This window comes from Amblyomma americanum, chromosome 4, assembly GCF_052857255.1.
Source record: "Amblyomma americanum isolate KBUSLIRL-KWMA chromosome 4, ASM5285725v1, whole genome shotgun sequence".
Lineage (NCBI taxonomy): Eukaryota > Metazoa > Arthropoda > Arachnida > Ixodida > Ixodidae > Amblyomma > Amblyomma americanum.
The window spans coordinates 68,826,811-68,848,694 of NC_135500.1; the positions used below are offsets into that span (position 1 = coordinate 68,826,811).

Here is a 21,884-nt window from a genome sequence, read left to right on the forward strand (position 1 = left end):
TAGCGCTCGCTTTATTGGAGTCTCAGAATGCGGACAAACGAAAGTACTTAGTTAACATTTTAACTACACATCAGTGACACAAGCGGCAACACCGAACAAAAGGCTTTCGCCTCACTGCACTTTAGGTCAACACAGTGCGCCCTGAATTTTTTAGTCCCTTGGCCACACATGGCTTGTTGAGTGAACTCCACAGGGTTCTGAAATGGCCGAGCACCATTTCTCTGAAGAGTCTCTTGGCATCTTGAGGGACCTTTCTTGACGAATTACCTTACAGCGCTGCATGGGCGAGACTGCCCGTCACCTCGTTGCCTATGGCGCCTATATGTGAGGGCACCCATTGGGATGGTATGGAGAAGCCTCCGCTGTGCAGATTTTGCACCATGCGTAGAGAGCTGAGACAAGACATGAGTAAGGAACTCGTGCTCTAGCCTTTGAAGGGCAAATTTTGAATCCGTCAGGATCACATGTTGAGCCGGGCAAGGCCTTACCTGGCGTAAAGCCGCCTCAATTGCAACGCTTTCGGCCGTTGTGCAGGGCACGGCTTCAGTGTTCAAAGAAGGAATATAAAAAGCTGCTGCGCTAGCTCGTCTGGCTTTATCCACAGATCGATCAGTGAAAATTTGAGGTCCACGGGCATTTTCTGTTTCTAAATGTTCGAGTACTAGACAAGACGTTACCGCCAAAGGATAGCTGCGCTTAGCGCGCATGTTAAGAATAAGGACCCGACAGTTGAGGCTCGCAAATTACCAGGGTGGTTTCAACCACCACTTGCTTCGTCCTCGAACATCAAGTTCTAGGGAACTAAGAATATTAAGTTCCATGTAGGCTCGAGACTGATATCGTTTTCGGAGCCGCTGCAGAAGGGCTTGCCCAGCTGCCGTCTCTTCGAGGCGACCAAGCTGCATTAGTAGTCTCTGAGAAGCGATAAGGCTAAGAGGCTTCGGTAGAGACTCATGAATAAATGCATTGTTCGCTGCCGCCCGCGGAACTCCAAGGGCTCTTCTTAGGCCCTCTCTGTACAAAATTTCAAGGCGGTCAAGCTGTGATACCGAGGGGGAAATTAAAGGCAGTTCCTACGTTATGCGACTAATCACCAGCTCTTCAGGACGGTGTCACAATTGAGGAAGAGTGGTTTCCCCATTGCTTACTTGCAATTCTACGGATTACATTCAGGCGCGAAGATAGAGACGAGACATTCGACTCTACAGCTCGTCGCCACTGTAGACGGGAGTCAATAATAATGCCCAAAAAGCGCATGTGACTGAATAGATGATTGCAAGAGCGACCAAGGTCTATCTTCAATCGCGCATGTCTTCCTATACCTGGAAACAGGACGAAGCCGGATTTGTCCACTGATAGAGACAATCCAACACCTTGAAGGCAATCTTGTACCGAAAGTAGGGCCTGTCGAGCTATCAAGGCTAATCGCTTATGCTGGTAGCCGCTAAACCAAAGACAAATGTCGTATGCATATATCGACATACGCAGATGCCTGTAATCTTTCTGCACTGAATCGGGGAGACCCGCCATTACAGCGTTAAAAATCGCGGGGAAAGAACACTTCCCTCAGGCACACCTCGCGATACATCCCTTTCGGTTCTTATAGCACTCCCTAACCGCACTCGAATTGATGTGCGTGGCGCATGATGGCCTTAGCTGCCTATGTGCCATTAAACCCAACAAACAAACAAAGCACTCGAATTGCAGGCTCACAGACAAACGAGTGAAAGGATCTTAGCAGACGGCCCTGCACACTTCTTGCCAACTATCAGTACTGAGCTCTGAAGGAAGCTATCATAAGCCTTTGTGACGTCAAGGAAAACGGCAGGTGTGGAAAGGCCGAAAGCACTCTGATGTTCGATGTTGCTTACCAAGTCCAAGACGCTATCTTGCGCACTTGAACCTAGGCGGAAACCAGTCATACATGTTGGTAGTGCCTTGCGGTCTTCGAGCCACCACGATAACCGTTCACTTTCCAGCTTCTCCATTAGCTTAGCCACACAGGATGTCAGTGACGCAGAATGATACGAAGCCAGGTCCATCATCTGTTGGCCAGGCTTCAGCACTGGAACAACACAAGCTATCGTGCATAGTATAACTGCACAAACAAGGTAAAAAGGTAGGCTCCACCTACGAAGTCTTCGTCATCCAAAAAATGTTCGCTTTTTTTAGTTGTTTTAGACAGTTCTTACCCGATTTCACTAATATGTGCCCTCGCAGTATTATCGTTATTTCCGTGCCCATTATACACCTGCCAGGATGCGCGCTTTCTTAGCTTCGACTGCACAAACGTCTTTTCAGTCTCACAGCTGCTATTACAATGCCAACGGCATGAAAGAAGCTTCGTTGGTGCGGTTTGCTTCAACGAATAATGGCAGCTTGCACTGCAAAAAAGCCTTTTTGAAGTGAAGCGTCCGAATTCGCTCGCAAGCAAAGCCTTTTCTTTTGTATCACAGACAAAAAAGGAGAAAAAAAGGTGGCGACGGTTCATTCGATAATGAATAATCGCAGAGACCTTTCTCATGTGATTTTGATGTAATTTTTGCCTCCAATAAGATGCCTCCGATCACCTGTTTATAGGAGGAAACTGTGCTTCTTGGTGCCAGTTTTCAGGTATAAATAAGGTAATTATTAATTTTTTTCTGAAGCTGCTTCATGGAAGATAAATGAAGAAAAAACGCGTTTTACAACACAACGAATCTGTGTGTGTATATGCCTCAGTAATTTATCATTTTCACGGCGTGATAGCGGAGCCCAGATTTGAGAGATGCACACAGCCGACCGTGCACGCAAGATCAGATTTTGGTTGCAACGGATTGTACATTTGGCCTCTTAGATGCGTGCGCTGGTTGGGAGGAAGCACGTCTCTGCCTCTTTATGACAAAGCCATACAATCTAAAGGACAACGGCCCCAGATATGCGGTCTCATAATGCGAAACACATTAATCAATTGCATCAAAATATTAGCAGGTTGAAAACAAAGAAGGAAATACTTAGGACGTAGGGTTTCTGCTAAGGGTTGCTTTTAAAAACAAATCAATGCTCGTATTTCTTACTAACACTTCAATCACATACAATAAACAGACATATCTGTTCAATACGCAGAACTGGAGAACTCAGGATTCTAATTTACACTGGTAGCATGGCAGGCTGTACTGCTGCCGGCGTGTAAACAAATCTAAAGAGAACAGCTGGTGGTACATTTATCCGGAAAATAAAATATAATCAGCGGGCAACACTGAAAAATAATCATGTATAGAACTTCGCGTTTTTCTATTTCAATTTATTTCTTCTGTACGCTAAATTTATCCTCATCAGTTGTGTGCATGCTGATATTCTTTTCCTCAGGAGCTTGGAATGCCGACATCTGCTCGCTGAACGATTTCTTCAGAGCGGGCTGCGTTCACTTGGAATATCTCCTTCTTCAGCAGGAAGCGCAAATTAAGGGATTCGTGTTTATAGTAAACGTCCAGGGACTCGGCGTCTACCACATGGCTCATTACACGCCTTCGGTCATCAAACGGCTCCTAAGTATCATACAGGCAAGTGCGACACTATTTCTGCAGCATTCGTGCACCGAGTAAGTGAACTGAACATTATAAACGCCGGACACCTTTTGAGCGACAGCGTACCAAAGAGGGTGAGTGACGGCCAAGTGGCCAGCATCTATCTCAATCACGAGGCTTAGATTAGAGCACGTGCAATAGTGGTACGCTTCTCCTCCCATGCTTAAATAGGAACACGTGTACGGATTTTGAGCTTCACAATTCGAATGTGCTCATGCGCCGTTAGTGTCAGACCGTTAACTAGCGGCAGGGCCCAATGTGGTATGCTTTCCGAAGGCGGCAACTTGCGCGTGTGTGCCATTTCAGCATCAGGTTTCTCCTCCTGCGTTAAAGGCCCTTTTGAGCGCACTGTGCATAAAGTTAGCTCACAGTCAGGGCGAGCTCCGAGTAATGTAGGCAGGAAAGCCATTTGAAATGCCGCCTTAGCGCCCCGGTGACGTAAGCCGAGTCGATCGTTCTTCCATGCTTCCTTGACCTGCGCACCGCTTCACTTCGCGACCGCCCTTCCCAGCGCTCTCTCCCCTTCAACACTTGGCTAGATGCGAGCGCTAACCATTCACTCCGCGAAGGGATAACACCGAAGGATGAGAAAAAGTACCCACTACTCGACTGCACCACTTCCATGCTCGGCACGTAACGCGGTGTCCACGCGGGGCGCTTCTTCGCTGCTTGCGGTGAACGGCGTGCACCCATTTTATAATTTGCAACCGCCAGACGTGTACATCATGATCTATACTCCGTTTCATACATCGGATGCAACGCTGTGAAATGTACGGAAATAGTCCGGACGGGAAAATAAAGGGAGGCGTATTACTCCGCGCTTGTTCTGTGCCCGAGTGGTCTAAGGCTAGAGAAAAGTACAGCGTGACGTCAGCAGTAAAAGTCTGTTTGATCAAGTTCATGACAAATGTGTCATTTAGTGAGCCTGCATACAAAGGATTCACTATTTCGCTCTCCACAAGGAACGCACTACTTTTTGGTTGCGGATGCAGGCAGCGCAAACAAATGCACTAGCTTTGTCAGCGTTGTACTTGATGTATGAAACGGAGTATAACAGAGCGGCAACTAGCCATGACTGAGAACTAAAAAAAAAAAGAAACCATGACGCCTAGCCAGAGAATCTGGGGCAAAATTCGCACGAGAAGGGATCCACTTGCATCAGAGGTCGTTGATCATGCTAGTTCCGATCTTCCCCATATGACCATGCACCAAAATCAAATCGTCCGGTTAAGCCAAAACTCGGAGATTAGCGGACTGTACCGCCGCTCGTGGCATTCACACGAACTACTCAGCGCTGCTAAAAACGTTCAGCACAAAAATAAATAGTTTCGAAACAGAGATACGCAAAAGTGCGATCAGAGACTACTGGTCTAGGTTTACGCTCCGGCTTCCCTTTGACATGGACGCGAGATGTTGGAGACATATATATATATTAATCTTCTGGGTACCTCAGGGCACAAAACACACTTCTAAAGCAATGCTCTCGGTTGCCGAAAACACACCTGCGTCGCTGACTCTGAACTGTCTCAGCTCCAATGCACATTGCATCAAGAGATTTGAACGAGCAGCACAGGTCTCGAAGGTTAATGAGGAGCTGACATTTTCTTGTGATATAATTGGTCCAGAATTTTCCTGAGATAAATGACGTCATCATGCCACAATGTCGCAATGCCGGGAAATACGAAAAACTGCTAAACATGTACTAGGTGTTTCAGGGAAGGTGATCACTCATTTTTAAAAATTGGCTTTTTGAGGTAAATAGAAGGTTTTTGCGGCGTAGTAATAGTAGTGTTGGCGGACATCAAAAAACAGGCGAATCATTAACTGGCAAAGTGGTTCTAATAGTTTTTAACTATTACCGATAGCCACTTGATTGCAATTAGAGACTTGTAGGCAGCATTTAGTAATAGTCATATCAGTTTTTTTAATTTTGAAAGCGCGGTTACCCTCGCTGCTGTGGCTCAGCTATTTTTGGCTACACCGTGCTGAAATGCATGCACTTTCGAGAAGCATGCAGGCAAAGCAACCCCTGCAGTGCATGTAACCTGTCAAAATAGCCAGTTTTTGTCGAGCCATAGAGCCGAGGGCAACCACGTTTTCGACGTTCTAAAAAATGATATGGCTATTAATTACGGCCGCCGGCTACACATCTCTAATTGCAATTAGGTACCGATCTTTAATATTTAAAAACTTTTTTGTTAGAATTTAGATAATTACTATCGTAGTTAACATGATTCGCCTGTTTTTTGGCACAAGAGTTAAATTGATCTGCTAGTTGGTTTTCAGCCATTATGTTCATCTCGTTTAGCGTAAAACGCACACCAGACAAAAGAAGGACACAAGAGGAAACACGAGCGCTGCTCACAAATTACTCATTCAAGGAAAGGTCAAACGATATAAATGTTCGCTGACCTGGGCAGACGCCACCTCACTAGAGATCTTTTTTTTAAATGAGCACGCAGGAAGTTAACAGACGAGGTGTGAAAAAAAATTTATTCCCCTATCGTAGAGAGCAAGAGAAGTATCACTCACACAGTCTTGCATCGCTTTTCTGTTTAAATAAGCCTACAATGTTTCGCGAGTGGCTTTTGCGCCCACTTCTGCCTAGGATTCATAAGGCGACGGAAACGCGGTGGACAATCGCTGCAAAGGTGCACAAGATGCGTGCGTTCATTATTAGCAGAGTCTTGCGTGCTCCATGAGCAGCTCATTCACACATCGTCCCATCTGTCCGACGTACGATTTACCGCACGACAGGGGAATCTCGTACACGACGTTTGTGGCACAGTCGACAAAACGCTCATAATTCTTCTTGCTTCGCAAACGCTATACACGTTAGCATGTGAACTTGATTGTCGCTTTGTTTGATGTGTTTAACTGTAGCTTTGTGTTGTTTTAGGTGCAGCACGCAGGTGTGACGTAGACGAAGACCTTTAGCACTACCTGCGGCCAAAGTAGTTCACGGACGTCTGTCGCTACCGCTCTCCCCCCAAGCATGCTATCACATTTCATACTTGTTCAGGTTTCATTGTATTTGTTCACAATATCGAGAGCAGAAATGAGAGATTGTTCATTCAGATGTTCATGCAATTGCTTTCGGCGGCAAAAGGAACATGCTCACATAAAAAAGCTTCGTGTGTCAGGACTAAGCACTCATACGTTCGGTGAAAATCGGAACGCACCGGACGGGGTGAATAGAAGGCGATATGGGTCAATATTTATCTTTCAATACTCATACACAAGAACTGAAATACTTCAAGTGAAATCTAGTGTATCTGTGTCAGATGGCGCTTTCGAAATCAAACGTCGCCCCTTAAGAGCTCTTTAATGTACGGACCGAAAGACAAACTACCTCGAAAGTATTCACAGAAAAATGAAAATGCTCAAGGCTCAATCGTTGCCCTCACGTCGAAGTAATTCAATCCGTGCGAACCACCGCCGCAGTGATTGCGGCCTTTTGTGTCATTGCGTCGGGGTGACAGCCTTTCAAGCGTATAAATAGTCGAAGCTTCAAGAACGCAGCTATCTATGCCCTTTTTCGTTCGCTTGTAGCACCGTCTATTTCAGTGCATAGTATTAAATACACGGGTATTGTTTTACATAAAACGAGTATGTCATAATTTGTAGATCCGCTGCCTGCCCTTGGATTAGATAATGTTTAATTCTGAAAAATAGGTCGTCGTCAGCCAGAAGAAAAAAAAAACTAGCACTTTGGACTCTCAAAGCCGGCTTCAAATCTATAATGTTGAGATTATTGTAGTGCTCTAGGAAGAGCATGAACCAGCTGTATGCTCCTTCATGCAAACTCTAGGCCATTTCCATAATTTAGGCTACTCCAAAAGCTAACGGAGTGCAGCAATGGCTTAGCTTCACATAGCGTGGTGCCGTTGCTGATAATGTGCACACTAATTTCAGGACTACCTCCCACTGCGAATCAAGGGCATCTACATAATAAACAACCCTGCACTATTTGACGTCTTGTTCGCCATCGCCAAGCCTTTCATGAAGGCCAAGCTTCTGAAAAGGGTAAGGTTTCTTTTTCATTTGCTCTTTTTTCCCAGATTTCTGAGTGCTTTTCATTCAGTGCTTCACATCATGAATTACGATAGAACTGCATGCTGCAGGATTTGCCAAGCTCCGAGATATTTATCATTATTTTATATAGGATAGTGGTAATAACGTAAACTTGGTTGCATGGGGATATTGATGATTATATTTTCTAGCACTTTTCGCGTATTTCGCCGTGATCGCGAATCAAGAGGGGGCGGAGTTGCTTTTCTAGTAAAAAAAAAACGGTTGTCTGCATTTTTCTTTTACAACAGATTGACAATCATGAGAGTGTCACCTCAGAAGTCAATTTCTTGGGGCAGAGTATTTTGTTATTTGCTGTATATAGAGCACCCGATTCTAACTCCCAATTTTATGAATAATTTGTGTGAACTATGGCTACATTTACTGACGACAAAATAATATTCACAGGGGATATTAACTTGCCTGGCACTATTTGGAACAAACCACCCCTTGACAGTGTGCACAACAGTCATTCTAAGTATATGTTTTACAGAATGCATGCTAAAAACATAATAAAAGTAGTCAACGAGCGTACTCGTATTACTGACTCCTCTAGTTCTGTACTGGATCTAGTCTTTGTTAGCAGTTCAATTGAAAATTTTGAAGTGACGGTTGAGCCTGGCATATCTGGTCACAAAATGGTGTGCTTTTCATGTGCTTTCAATGCTTCACGCGACTTGCTGTCCGTACATCCTGAAACTATGAAAGATTTTTCACGCGCAAGCGACGAAAGTGTACTGGACTATCTTGATCTTCGACTAAGTGATATTCATGGGTCTGACGTCAGTGTACTATGGCACCAGTTTAAGGAGATATGCAGTCATTGTCTCGACAATCTTATCCCAAACAAAATCAGGAAGCGTACCAAACCAACACCTTGTATTACGCGATGTATCTTACAAACCAAAAGGAAACTGAAACGTTTGAAACGGAGCGGCACCTGCCAGCGCATCATTGATCTTACACGGGCCACACTTACTCAAGCTGTGAGCAGAGCCAAGCGGCACTACTTTCAGGTCACTCTGCCTAACTTTATAAAGAACAAGCCTGATAAATTTATCTAAAAAGAGAAAGCCCGTAGATCAAATACTGCATGGCGGTGCAAGATAAGCAAGTAATCGCGAATCATTTTAATGAATATTTGCAGAGTTTTTTTTTTCCCCATTCCAATCAGACATGCGCAAAGCGGTGTCCTCCACCAACAGAACGACGATGAGTGCGACTTGGTGTCTTTGCCTGGTGTCTGTGCAATGCTTCTGAACTTAAAACTACGTTCGTCTCCAGGACCAGATAACATCTCCAATGTATTCCTACGCCGTTACGCTGAAATGTTATCAAAGTTCTTAGTCGTTATTTTCCGAGCGTCCATTTCGTCGACAAACCTCCCTTCTGACTGGCGAGCGGCTCGTACAGTCCCTGTGCTCAAAAAAGGTAACTCTACCCACCTCCACAATTATCGCCCCATTTCATTGCTATCATCTTGTTGTAAAATGTTAGAACACATAATTGCCAATTACGTAACTGAATTTCTATATAACAAAGTTTTTATAACTCCCCTGCAGCATGGTTTTAGGAAATGTTACTCAACTGTAACTCAATTAACTTCAGTTGTGCATAGCTTCGCAGAAACCCTCGATAGATCAGGCCAAGTAGATGTAAATTTTTTTATTTTACGAAAACGTTTGATCATGTTTCACATAACAAACTCATTTGTAAACTCAATTTTGCTGGTCTACCTTCTTTTTTAATCAAATGAATTACTGCATACCTCACTGACAGAGCCCAATTTGTGTTGGTGGTCAATCCTCGCGCTCTCTCCCGGTAACATCTGGAGTCCCTCAGGGAAGCGTCCTTGGCCTGTTAATATTTTTTATCTATATAAACTATATTGTTAACGTTATCACAGAATCAGTTCAAATTAGGCTGTTCGCGGACGACGGCGTTTTATTCACAGAAATTAAAACTCCGGAGGACCAAGTAGTGCTTAACTGTAACCTAAACAGCATTAACGATTCGTGTTGCAGACACGAGATGAATTTAAATACCGACAAAAACAGTTTTCATGAGTATAATTAACAAAAAACACAGTCTATCTTACCAGTACCGCCTATCATCACGGTGCCTATCAGAAGTAGCGCAGTACAAGTATCATGCTGCAACAATAACTAATACTTTAAGTGGGAATGCTCACAATTCTAACATTTGTGCATCATCCTTCCGTAAACTGTGTTTTCTTAGATATAAATTAAAACGAGCCCGTCCCTCAACTAAGCTTTCAGCTTATACATCAATCATTAGAACAAAATTAGAATATGCCTGTACAGTGTGGGATGCTTTCACTAAAACTAATATCCATGCATGAGAAATTATTCAGCGGAAAGCAGTTCGTTTTATTTTTTCTAAATTCCGCAATACCGATTCTCCTACAACTTTAATGAATGTTACGGGCATACAGACACTGAAAACTCGAAGAAAGCTTTTGCGACTAAGATTTCTCTTTTTGTTAAAAAATAACAAGTTTTCAATGAGCCCGGACCTTTACTTAAAACGACTAGTGACGCGATTAACGAGACATCGTCACACCCAGTCCTTAACACCTTATCGTGCCAGAACAAACGTACAAATATTCCAATTTTCCCCTAACAATAACTGAGTGGAACCAGCTTCCATTGAGTGGACTTTAATAAGCACTGAGAACATCGCCAATTTTTCATAAAGACTTTTGAATGTTGTATGTACAGTTCTAAGGAAAAAAAATTGTGTTCAATTTACCCATTTTTTTTGTTCGAATCATGCATGTGTTGTCTTTGGTTTGTTTATTTTTAATTTGTGTGCTAAATGTTGCCATGCCTTGTATGTCGTTGTATTGCCCCCCCCCCCCCCCCCCCACCCCTGCCTGGGCCTACCAAGGCTGGCAGTATTTAATAAATAAATAAAATAAAAAATGCCCGAGGCGCTGGGGACGGAGTGGTTGCAACTGTTGTATAATGTGTAGTATGCAACAATAGCAGGTCATATGGCGTCAGTAATTTTAATGCCAGAAAGATCTCACAATAAGCGGTGCACAGTTATATGATCAGTCCAATCAAAGCACACTGCATCAAAACAACGAGTGGAACAATAAATCTCACAGTTCTAACAAATAATGAATGCTTGGAACGAGAGCTCTACAATTATGCAATCAAATCACACCAGAAAAGTAGAAAGTTAATGTCTGACAGAAACACTGTTATACGTTGGAAGCGGCATTGTTGTTGTTGTTGTTGTTGTTGTTGTTGACCTCACACAATGGCACATACCCACAAGGGGGATTGGCCATAACCAGGCGGTGACTATTTAAATGACCAGTTGCATGTGGCAAGCATGGGATGACCTACCAAAATTTGGATCGCACAGTTTCCGTAGCCGAGGTGGTTGCAGGAGGTTAGGGGGGTCATACAAACTAAAATTTAGGCAAAGAAGGGGTAGGAATTACTATAAGTAAAAACCGAAATACAGAAGCTGATAATGGGATGGGCAGGACGAAAGCTCATGATGGTAGATGTTTTGATTCTAGGAGATGATTTTGAACGGCAGAGCAGACATTCCCATTGGTATGGCCAAGCATAGAAGCGCCAAGAGACAGAACAACCGCAGAAGACAGGCACAAACTGAGATTCTGTATTGGAACTTCTAATAGTCGCCTCCTAATTGATGAGTACCGACGGCAAAAAAGAAGAAAGTGCTCTATTGTTTCCGGCTCCGCACAATACGGACACAATGGGGAGATCGCCAGACCAGGCCTGTAGAGGTAAAAATTTAGTTGCGGCACCCGGCAACGAAGCCTCGTGAAGGAAACTTCAAGATTGCGCGATCGCCAGACTGAGCTTCTCCAAGGGAACAGTAGGCGCTGGAAGTCGTCCAAGAAAGTAAGCGCTGATGCGCCCAATTAGTTCATTACAGTGTACCGTCGAAAGCGTGCCGCCGTGATGTAAGCAGTTGTTGGAAGCGGGTCAACAATCGGTCCACTCAGGGCTGCCTTCGCTAAAGCATCAGCTGATTTATTTAATAGAAGACCCCTGTGCCCAGGAACCCAAAGAAATCGAATTGATGTGATGTGTGGAGGGATCAGGAATTTTAGTATCCGAAAGAGCTGCGATTCAGTGGACGCCGAGAGGGAAGTGCGTAAAGATAACGAGTCCGTAATTATTATTACTGCTGATAAAGAAATTGGTACCTTGCGCAGAGAGAGAACCACTGCTAGAAACTCGGCCAGATAGATAGGAGTGAAATCTTGGAGACTGAGAGAAAAAGACCAGTCAAGGGACTGGGAGTAAATACCTACACCTGCCTTTTTTGCACACACCGAGCCATCAGTCGCAATTGCAACATGTGAGCTGAAGGTCGACAAATAACCCTGCAACATACCATTTAACCATGAGAAAGGCAGTAATTTTGCATTACATGGATAAATGTCATCGTAGATGATATACACGGTTGCGGGGATGGACCGCACCGTAAACAATTTCAGGTATTCGCACGTTGAGTGGGCCCAGCAAAGATTCAACGAAACAGATTTGGGGAGTTTGAAGGCGAGACCATCCGACACCCAAGAACTCCGCTCGCTGCCCTAGGAAGATCAACTCGGATGCATGCTGCTCCGAGTCGCAAAACTTTAAAAAACGTTTGTACTGTCAAAAGGCGAAACCTTGCAGTAAGAGACGGCACCCGCGCTTCCAGATACAAAACATTGTTTGCCACGTGTTTAGGGAGACCCAAACACAGGCGCAGAGCTTCTCGCTCTAAGAGCAGAAGTGGGCGCAGTTTGTATGCAGCTGCTCCAGAAAACAAAACGCAACCGAATTCCAAGATTGGCCGGATATACATTTTGTAAATCAGCAGAAGAGCATGTCTGCGCATACCGCAGCGAGGGCTACTCATCCTTCGCAGAAGGCCTACCGCCCGAATCCCTTTCGCAGCAACCTGATCTATATGTGACCACCAAGAGAGAGAGGAGTCATAAGTTACCCCGAGATACTTTAGGGAACATACCTGAGGAATGACATGATGACGATAAGACAATGAAGTGTGTGCCTGTTGAGTAACTGGAAAAGGTAACAAAGCGCACTTGTTTACATTAAGACTTGAATGTAATTCAGATAACCATCGGTCAAGGAAATTTAAATATGACTGTAAAACCATATACACAGAATGTAAATTACTCGCAGCAGCAAAGAAAGCTATATCGTCTGCATACACGTACGTAGTCACGTCAGGGGAAGTCAGAATCGAACTGAGTAAGAGGTTGAATAGAACAGGGGAGAGAACTGCACCTTGAGGCACACCTCTAGATTGATGAAATTTCCTTGTAGAAACTCCGCGTTGACAACAATAAAATTCTCTGTCAGCCAGGAAAGCTGACACCCATTCCACAAAATAACTTGGCAAGCCCAGAGCCCGTAGTCTGTACATCAGAGGCCCATGTTCCACACTGTCATATGCTTTCGAGATGTCTAGAGTTACCAGCGCAGCATACTGTCGACGCCGGCGCGCTAGTCGGACACGGCTTTCAAGGTCAGTATGCGCACACCATATATAGCACCCTGGCCTGAAACCAATCTGACAGGGGTTAAGTAGTCCCTTTTCAGTAATAATGGGCATGATTCGTCCATACAGCACGCGTTCAACCAATTTCTGATGTGAATGAAATTGGTCGAATGTTGTCTAAGACCAACCCTTCGCCCGGCTTTTTAAGCACCGGGATAATTTTGGAAACACGCCATACGTCCGGGATCCATGGGGTTCTAATAGAGTAATTTACCAGCTCTAATATAGCATTGGGAGATTCGTCGAACAGTATTTTAATCATCGCAGAGGTGACACGGTCAGGACCAGGAGCTGCAGAAGGTAACCGATTTATCACCTGGGAGAGCTCAGAAACCGAGACATTATGGAAATCATCATAGTGATTCCCAAGCAGTTGTGGGCGAGAGAGCGCAGCCGAAAAACGGTGTTCCAAGCCTTTGCCAATTTCTTCTAATGACCTGGCAAGCTCTACTGGAGTCAGCACATTAGAGGGAATGTTGTGAGGCGGTGGCAGCCTGTTCCTTGACCTCAGAAAGCGAAACAAGGCTTGTCTGTTATTAGATTTTGATAGATGGTCATAATGCTCTTCATCATATTTTTCTTTTGCCCTAGCGACTGTGCGCTTGAAGGTAGCTGCAAGAAACTTATAATCGATCCAATTCCGGGGACATTGATTATGGATAAGTTTCTTCCAGGCTGCCTTGCGCCGCCTATAATCCTTTGAACATTCTGCATTCCACCAAGGGCTCAGAGAAGTGCCTATGCTATCGCACACTGTAAACTCTGATTGCCTCCGTACCCGATCTAAAATAGAGCATAAGCCTAACACCCTGCTCTCCTGAGACAAATTCGGCAAAGAGAGTAGTTCTGAACTGAGTGAACTTTTGAACTTGTTGTAATCGACTAGGGTGCAACTGAATCCGCCGATAGAAGTCATCGGACACACAATGTCAAAAGTGAGTGGGAAATGGTAACTGTTTGTTGCAGAGTCAACCGGAGTCCAGGAGGAAACTGCTACCCCTGGGGTTGAAAACGTTAAATCCAATGCTGATCGGGAGTGCCCACGGAGAAAGGTCGGAAAACCCGAGTTATGACAGTTTAGGTTATTCACACAATCCCAATCCCATAAACGCAAACCGCACTGGTCTGTTCGATAACCCCAAGTCAAGTGATGCGAATTGAAATCCCCAACAAGCAACACATGTGATCTGCTGACAGAGAGTAAGGAATCTAGTGGCCGTGTGTCATGAACCCCAGATGGAAAATATACATTTGCGACAGTAATGGGATGGAAACCAGGAACTGAAAGATCCACTGCCTGAATTTCGCAATGAGCGTCCACACGCTGAAACACCAATCGTGCCTTGTGACAGAATCTGGATGAAACCTGCAGAAGCAAACCGCCCCCCCTCCCCCTTGATAAGCGGTCCATTCTAAAAATTCGATAATGTTCCATTTGAAATGAAAACTCTTTCGACAACCAGGTTTCTTGAAGTGCAATGACATGAGGAGAAAATCGATTTGAAAGAGTTACTAAATCAGTGAAGGCTGATTGAATGGAACGGCAGTTCCACTGCAGCAGTCTCAGAGACCCTATTCTGCCGAGAGATCTGCAGCAGCAACTGCCTTTTCCAAAATGCTGTGGTGACCAGTTTTTCCTGAATTACTCTTTTTTGTTTTGTATTGAGGGGGCTAGACGGACCAGCAACGGCCAAAGGAGACCGGCTACGTTTTTGAGCTCGAGCATCGAGCTCCATCAGCTCAACACACCCATCAATTGCTCCGGTCGTGACTTCAGGTACATGAGTTGGAGGCGTGCGCTCTTTTTGCGGCTGCATTGAAACAAGGGAAGGCGTCTCCGCACTGAGTTCAGTAGGTACTGCAGGATCCAAGGATGACTTCAACGCAGCATTGGAGGTCATTATTGAAGAGGTCATTTGCGCCACCATGACTTGCCATATGCACTCTGTTACTGAATTCACTAGCCGATCCATGACCTTGGCCATTGCCTTTTCAACCGCTGTAGCAATCGCATCTGACAGGCTTGAATCCACAACCGCAGTCTGCCGTGCTGCCACACTTGAGTACCCGTACGTCCTTTCCTTAACAATAGCCATAGCCTCGCGCCTTGAGCACAGGCGCTTTTCTAACACTTCCAGCACCTTAACCTCCTCAGCCCTTGCAGGACAATTAGAATATGTGGCGGAGTGACTACCGCTGCACAAGCAACACATCTCATCTTTTGAACACCTTCCTTCACGGTCATGATTACCACCACACACACTGCACCTTGAGCTCGACTTGCAGGCGTTCGCGCTGTGGCCAAACCTCCAGCAGTTGCGGCATTGAAGTGGCCTTGAAGAATACGGATCGACCCTGAAAACCAGGGGCCACACCTTCAACTCAGATGAACAGGAGAGACCCGCAAAAGTGGCAATTACCGTTTCAGTTGGAAGTTTTGTTTCCTCGACTACCCGAGTGCACCGATGTACAGAAATCACCCCTGCGGAGGAGAGTTTCTCTAGCGTTTCCTTAGGGCTAAGGCGTGGGTCAACCCCTCGCACCAGACCTTTAGAGCACGCCAAGTGCGGCGGTATAAATGCGCTTACCGACTGGCTTCCAAAAGCTGTGCACGTTAACAAATCCATGACGCAGGCCTGGTCGGCCGACCTGCACACCACGCCTCCTCTGCCGTACTGCCGGACATCACAGATTTTTAAGAAGTGAGGCGTAATCGCCTGTAGCGCAGTCTGAACCGCATCCGGGTTACTGAGTCGAATGGCGCCACCATCCGATGGAACCAAGGCCACGGGAATAGTGCCGACGCCACCCCGAAAGAAGGTGTCCAGGGGGAGTTGGTTAGGGGGGGAGGCTGGCCGACCAGGGGGAGTTACCCTGGCCAGGAGAGGACGTCGACATGCGCCCCTAACGACCTGCGAGCGCCCTGCAAAAGCGAAAGACAATCAAGCAATCAGAAGCTAGTTATACGAACAGTCACCGCCCAGTGAGACCACGCCCGCCTGTGGTATCTTAGCTTCGTGGTATCTTAGCTTCGGCTCCCAGCTCCCAGCTTCGGCTCCCAGATCTCCCTGGGCCTGGAAGCAACTCCGCCGCCGTCACCTGCCGCCGTCACCTGCTTGGCAGCAGCCGTTCTCAGCAGCGGCATCAGCAGGAACGTCGTTCATTGTCTTTTTGTGTGGGGCATGAAAGAAGATAAATTTGAATGATGTCGGCACAGCATACGCCCAACTTTCTTCTGGCGACCAACTCGTAGTAGGCAATGAAATGATTGCAGCCGGCCTGCTCTTATGATGGTACACTTTACGAAATATTCTCAGGCGGTAAGCCTCCTGCAGGCATAGTTTTCCCGTTATGAGGTTAACTCAAAATACAAAAAAAACGCCAGTGTGCTGTCAAAGAACCCCAGGTGGTCTATATAAACCCGGAGCCCTACGCAGAGGCGTCCCTCAGAACCTATTTGTCGCTCTGGGACTTTAAGCCTCGAAATTTACAGACGATTTATTTTATTCAACACCTACCCAATTTGTTCTCATATTTATGGCATATAACGCTCGCGTCACCCGCTGAGGCTAATAAGTGATTAGAGCGGTCGGCCGCTGAGCCCGAGGAGGCGAGTTCAATCCTGGTTGTGGCGGCCGTATTTCACTGTAGACGAAACGAAAAAATTCTTATGTTCTGTGTGATGTTGGTGCGCGTTAAAGATCCCCAAATGGTCGAAATCATTCCGGAGCATTCGACTACGGTACATGTTTCTCTCTTTCTTTATTCAGTTCCATCGTCATCTCTTCCCCCAATTTCCCGTTGAGGTGTCCACCGAGAGGTGAGAGTGATCGTTTTATAACGCTAGTCATGATGAGTTCTGGTGTACCCCACGCACACTCATTAATTATGGGACACGACTGCTGCCATTCACGCTATTTTCTTGGAAAACTTGCTTGATTACAAATAATTGCAGCTTCATTGTTCTAAACATTTTCAAAGCGAAGTAATACAAACAGTTTTGTTCCTGCGTTGTGTATAATAAGGACGCTTAACTGTCTCATCTTTACCAGTTGTGTCCAACAAATTGCTTTTTAATGCATACTAATCTGGATCGGTGCACAAACCCGCTAATACAAACTGCTTTCTGCTTTGGTTCAATGTTTAAGGGAGTCTCCCAAGGCGGAGTAGATTCGTAATATGCTCCACGAAACCTCAGCCAACTGGCTAGAGTGTAAAGCTATGCAGCTTTTACAGAAACTTTAAAGTTGAAGGAAAATTCGTCCTGGTGCGGGGCTTGAACACGGGACCACCGCTGCTCCGAGGCAGTCGCTCTACCAAATGAGCTAACCAGGATGGCTAGAAGATGGCATGGTGAGAGCTGATTGCTCAACTTGAAGTGGGAACGGCGCTGGTTCAATGTTAAGGAGAATCCCTCATGACGGGGCACGTTTGTGAAACTGCGGACTGCATTTAAGAATGCCTACGTGTTGTGAATGCGAAAGCATGCACGCGGGTGTTCGGCTGCGGCGATGGCTCACTACTCTAATGTTGTAGCCAGCGAAGCTGATCTGTTCGCGCCATCCGAACGGAAGTGAAGACGATGATACTCAAACCCACCGAGACTGGCAGTTCAGCGCGTGTGGTATTGTGGAAAAAAAAATTGCGTAGTGCTGTAATAAAGTGGCCAGCGAAGCGTATGTTTGCTCCAAACACGGTTCGAAACCACTTCGGGAGAAATTTTATTTTTCTTTCCTGATGATGTAGGCACTGCCGATGACGTCAGCAGGTCACGTGGGGGTTTCCGACAGTTTCTCGTGGACGGTCAGTCAACGCCGGATTTTCTGAATGAAGAACTGTATAATGTTTTCGCACCAACACGGGAGTAATTACTCATGAAGTAATTACTGTCTGGTTATTTTCAGCTTTTTTTCTGGGATTGCAACATCATGCATGCATATAAAATAAATGTTGTTTTACTAGCTTTGAAAGTTTGTAAATTTTAAATGTATACCTCCCGCGATTATGCGCCTACAGGCATCGATGCAAATTCCCTTTTTTTCGAAAAAATAACCGATCTATGCAAACGCAAAAATTACCTGTAGAAAACACGGAAGCCTCAAGTTCAGCACCGCTCACGCCCATTTTTTACCTCTCCCCTCTGACAAAGCCGGATAGCTTGATGTCTGTAGAGGTCCATTTTCTTCTCTTTGAATGTGCACTACGTTTCGCCTTACGAGTTTTTTTTGCCTCCTCTCTGTTATCTTTGTTATTTATTTTTACTTTATCCTGATTTGTTCTAATGTCAAATAAGAAGCCCCCCCTTTTTTATTTCCCGCGGGTGCTGCGGTCAATGTGATAAGCAAATAAATAAATGTGATAAATAAAAACTATGCCGTAGCACAAAGCCAATGACTTCATTCTGTCTTTTACTTTGCCGGAATGATTACTAATTTCAACCAACCAGTCTTTGCGTCTGCGAATTGGGGACATAATGGGCTATCTTTTTTTAACTTAATACAGGGGAATGCATGTCGGGCTTCTTACAGCAGCTGGAAGCAATCGAAGTTGCAGTAGAAGTCTGATCTTCGTTTCCTTCAAGAAGCTTTCCAAACCATTCCAATCATGTAGTTAGGCGTGGGTGAAGGTGACCAGGAGGGTATGTACTAGAAGATGACAACAGCTGATATATTTGTTAAAGTATTTCACTGAGGCAAGTACAGATGCCCACGAGCCTGACATAGTGTCGGTCATTTTCCCTTTCACCCTTGCCACACATATCACTCAACAGCAGTTAGTAATATCGTTTTTAGACAAGTTTTCTGGCAATAATCACCGCCATAAGGGCAACACATCAAGGCAAAATAGAGGACATGACCGATTCATATCACGAATACACAGCTGTAAACATGACATTTCTGCATTGCAAATGAAAGAAAAGTAAACAGAAAAATGGCATTTGTGACGTATATTTACAAGATATTTACACAAAACTGCAGAAGGCAAAACTTATTTTATAAACAAGAACAAACTTTGCGTTTTGTTCATCAAGCATGGAGCCCCACCTCAGACCGGACTGGACTGGGCTAATCTTTCGTTCCTTCTCTTATGTTTTTAAAGCTTCCCTAAAGCTGTCGTAGTAGCAATAGTGGTGTATTTCATAGAATGAGAAATGATGATGATGATGAATTTTTATGGCGCCAAGGATATCTGTGGCCAAAGAGCGCCATGGCACAAGGTATCTTTCTTCTACTCAAGGTGGTGTCAAAAACCCATTTCCCAAGCTTTTCACCCTATATAAGCCGAGCACCAGACCAGAAGAAAGCTTGGGCCAATTGTATCACCAGTGAGCACCCGCCGGCGCTGGGTTTCAACCCCGCACGTCCAGCATGCGAGGCTGATGCTCAGACCACGAGGCCCCTGCTGCGGTCATGAAATGAGAAAGCGTGGATATAAAACCGTGGAAATGTGGAATAATTCCTCACGTTTTTCTGCACAGCAATTCTGAGCATATGTGATATCGCCATTATGGCAAAATGTCATTTATTCCAGAAGAACACTCCTGTTTTACTCGGTAATTTCGAAAATCGATAAATGATTACCTAGTGTTTACCCATCAGTCATCGTATTCAGACTCGTACTGAGAAAATAGCGAGGGTGAATTCCATGAGAGGTACTCTGGCACCGAAGATTATATTACCCTAAATGAAAAAAAAATTACATTTCCAACAATCCTCTCAAAAATGAATTTATTGGTCACAAAATTCAAAAACCACACAACCTTAGTTTGGCACACTCAAAACCTCTCCGCTTAGTTTCTCGTTTTCTTATTTTGCACTGAACAAGCGCATTTGTTACGTCCCTATTCAGAAAAACAGCATTACTCGCTCGTACTGTTCGACCTCCCTGCTGGTGACGCGCCGAGCACATCGTGAAAATAATCATGTGTTTATATGAATACCGCATAGCCAGTTTTAACCAAGGACCATGATGAAAAATAAAGACAGTAAACGTACTGTAACACGGCTATAGTAATTGCCTAGATGAATTTAGCGAAAATTTACGCAGCGAAGTGAGGTGGCAGGGAATGTAAACACTGTCTGAAGACGTTAAAAGTTCGTCGCTATGCCCAAAAATGTTCTGCTCTCAAAATGAGCAAAAGTGACGGTCAAGCACGTTTCCATCGTGAGCTGCTTCATTTTCAACGAGAAGGTTCGGGTACCAAGCGCTGCATCGCCGCTGCGTTCATTCCACTCCCTGCAGCAACTGAATGCCCTCTCGGCACTGCGCCGGCTACGATTAGCACTGCACGCCTCGAAACTCAGTAGCGGCCCCTCTGTTTTCTTTAGCTCAACACAATAATGGAATGCAACTGCGCCAGGGTATAATGCCAGTCAACGTGCCAAATAAAGTGATCTGTCGTGCAGACGACGCCACAAAGGACTACAACTAAGATGGCGCTTGGCTGCTTCGGGTAAACGCGCACGTGTGCAGTGGCCTTTGCAAAACCAGTATATTTGTTTTGCGGGCGCTTGTTTCCGCCACCTTCGAAAGGCCACGCAGCAGCGCGGGCACCTCGAGGACGCCGGGCGCGTCTCCAGGAACAGACAGTGCAACCCTTTCGATAAGGCGGCTCCTGTAGGTTGACATTCCGGCGGACGCCTGAGTTTCTGAGTTTCTTTGGAAGTGCAGAGGGTTAGTGGCACGAAGCGCATGCATACTCGGGTCCAATTGTTTCCTCCCTTCGACACTCCATAGGAAAGAGAGAGTGCGCGTCCGGCGTCAGGGGGTCCCGCCAAGACGGCAACGGTGTGTCAATGACCCTGTCCATTTCCCTGCTATATGGTGCGTGCGATAGAAACCAGCTTCGGCGGGTGCAGGCGCCACGCACTTTAATACTCGAAGAGAAAGGAAAGTAGCTGGAAATGAGCGCCGGCCTTGCAGTTGCTTTCGCAGCAGTACAATTTCCAGCGTGCCACTCGGGGACTCTGCTTGCCTCTTGTCTCATCGACCCTGCACATCCCATTCCAGATTCGGCTCTTCGGATACGACCTTCGCGAGCTACGCGACCTTGTCCCAGTTGACTTGATATCCGAGGAGCACGGAGGTACTTTCGAAAGCTTCGACTACGACAAGATGGAAAGGGACCTGCACAGCCACTCTGACTACTTCCAGAGGATCAACTGCCACGGATATCGCAGCTCGAGAAGTGCTGCTTGATCTCAGTGGCGCCGCGAACTGTACATAACCATATTCCCACCTCACCGATATGACATTAAAGAACTTCCAACACCTTTTCAGTGTTGCAGGCAGCTTGTCTGCTAAGGCACCTTTTCCAGCCAACTCATCACCAGGTTGTCTGGACCACGCCCGCATTGGAACAGACATCACGCAGTGTTGGAGGTGCTTATCAGGGTCCCCGCAGGTCTAAACCATATTTGCCGTCATTTAGACGATACGAAGGAGTTAAGTAAAGCATTCTGCTAGCGCTGGGATAGCGAAGCCACTACATAGTTTATTCAAGCTCACATGTGGGAGTGCTGCACGTGACAGCGAATTTACTCTAAAGGTTCCGCGCAAAGGCAACCGCTGTCGCGTTGCAGTTCATAGTGCGCGTGTATGTATGAGTCCTTCAACCAATGGGTGGCCCTGTGTGTGCAAGAGCCAGCCACGGGGCACCAA

The 21,884-nt window shown here is 45.6% G+C and overlaps 1 protein-coding gene across 1 annotated transcript in view; it reads left to right on the plus strand.

Annotated features, from left to right (window-relative positions):
- The window catches only part of LOC144128027 (alpha-tocopherol transfer protein-like), a 50,942-nt gene extending 29,440 nt beyond the window's left edge, over nucleotides 1-21,502 (plus strand). The window contains exons 5-7 of the mRNA XM_077661079.1: nucleotides 3,349-3,542; nucleotides 7,482-7,592; nucleotides 21,234-21,502. Of these exons, the coding sequence (XP_077517205.1) occupies nucleotides 3,349-3,542; nucleotides 7,482-7,592; nucleotides 21,234-21,422 (494 nt within the window). The 3' untranslated portion in view covers nucleotides 21,423-21,502. The remainder of the gene's footprint in view (nucleotides 1-3,348; nucleotides 3,543-7,481; nucleotides 7,593-21,233) is intronic.
- The last annotated feature ends 382 nt before the right edge of the window (nucleotides 21,503-21,884 follow it).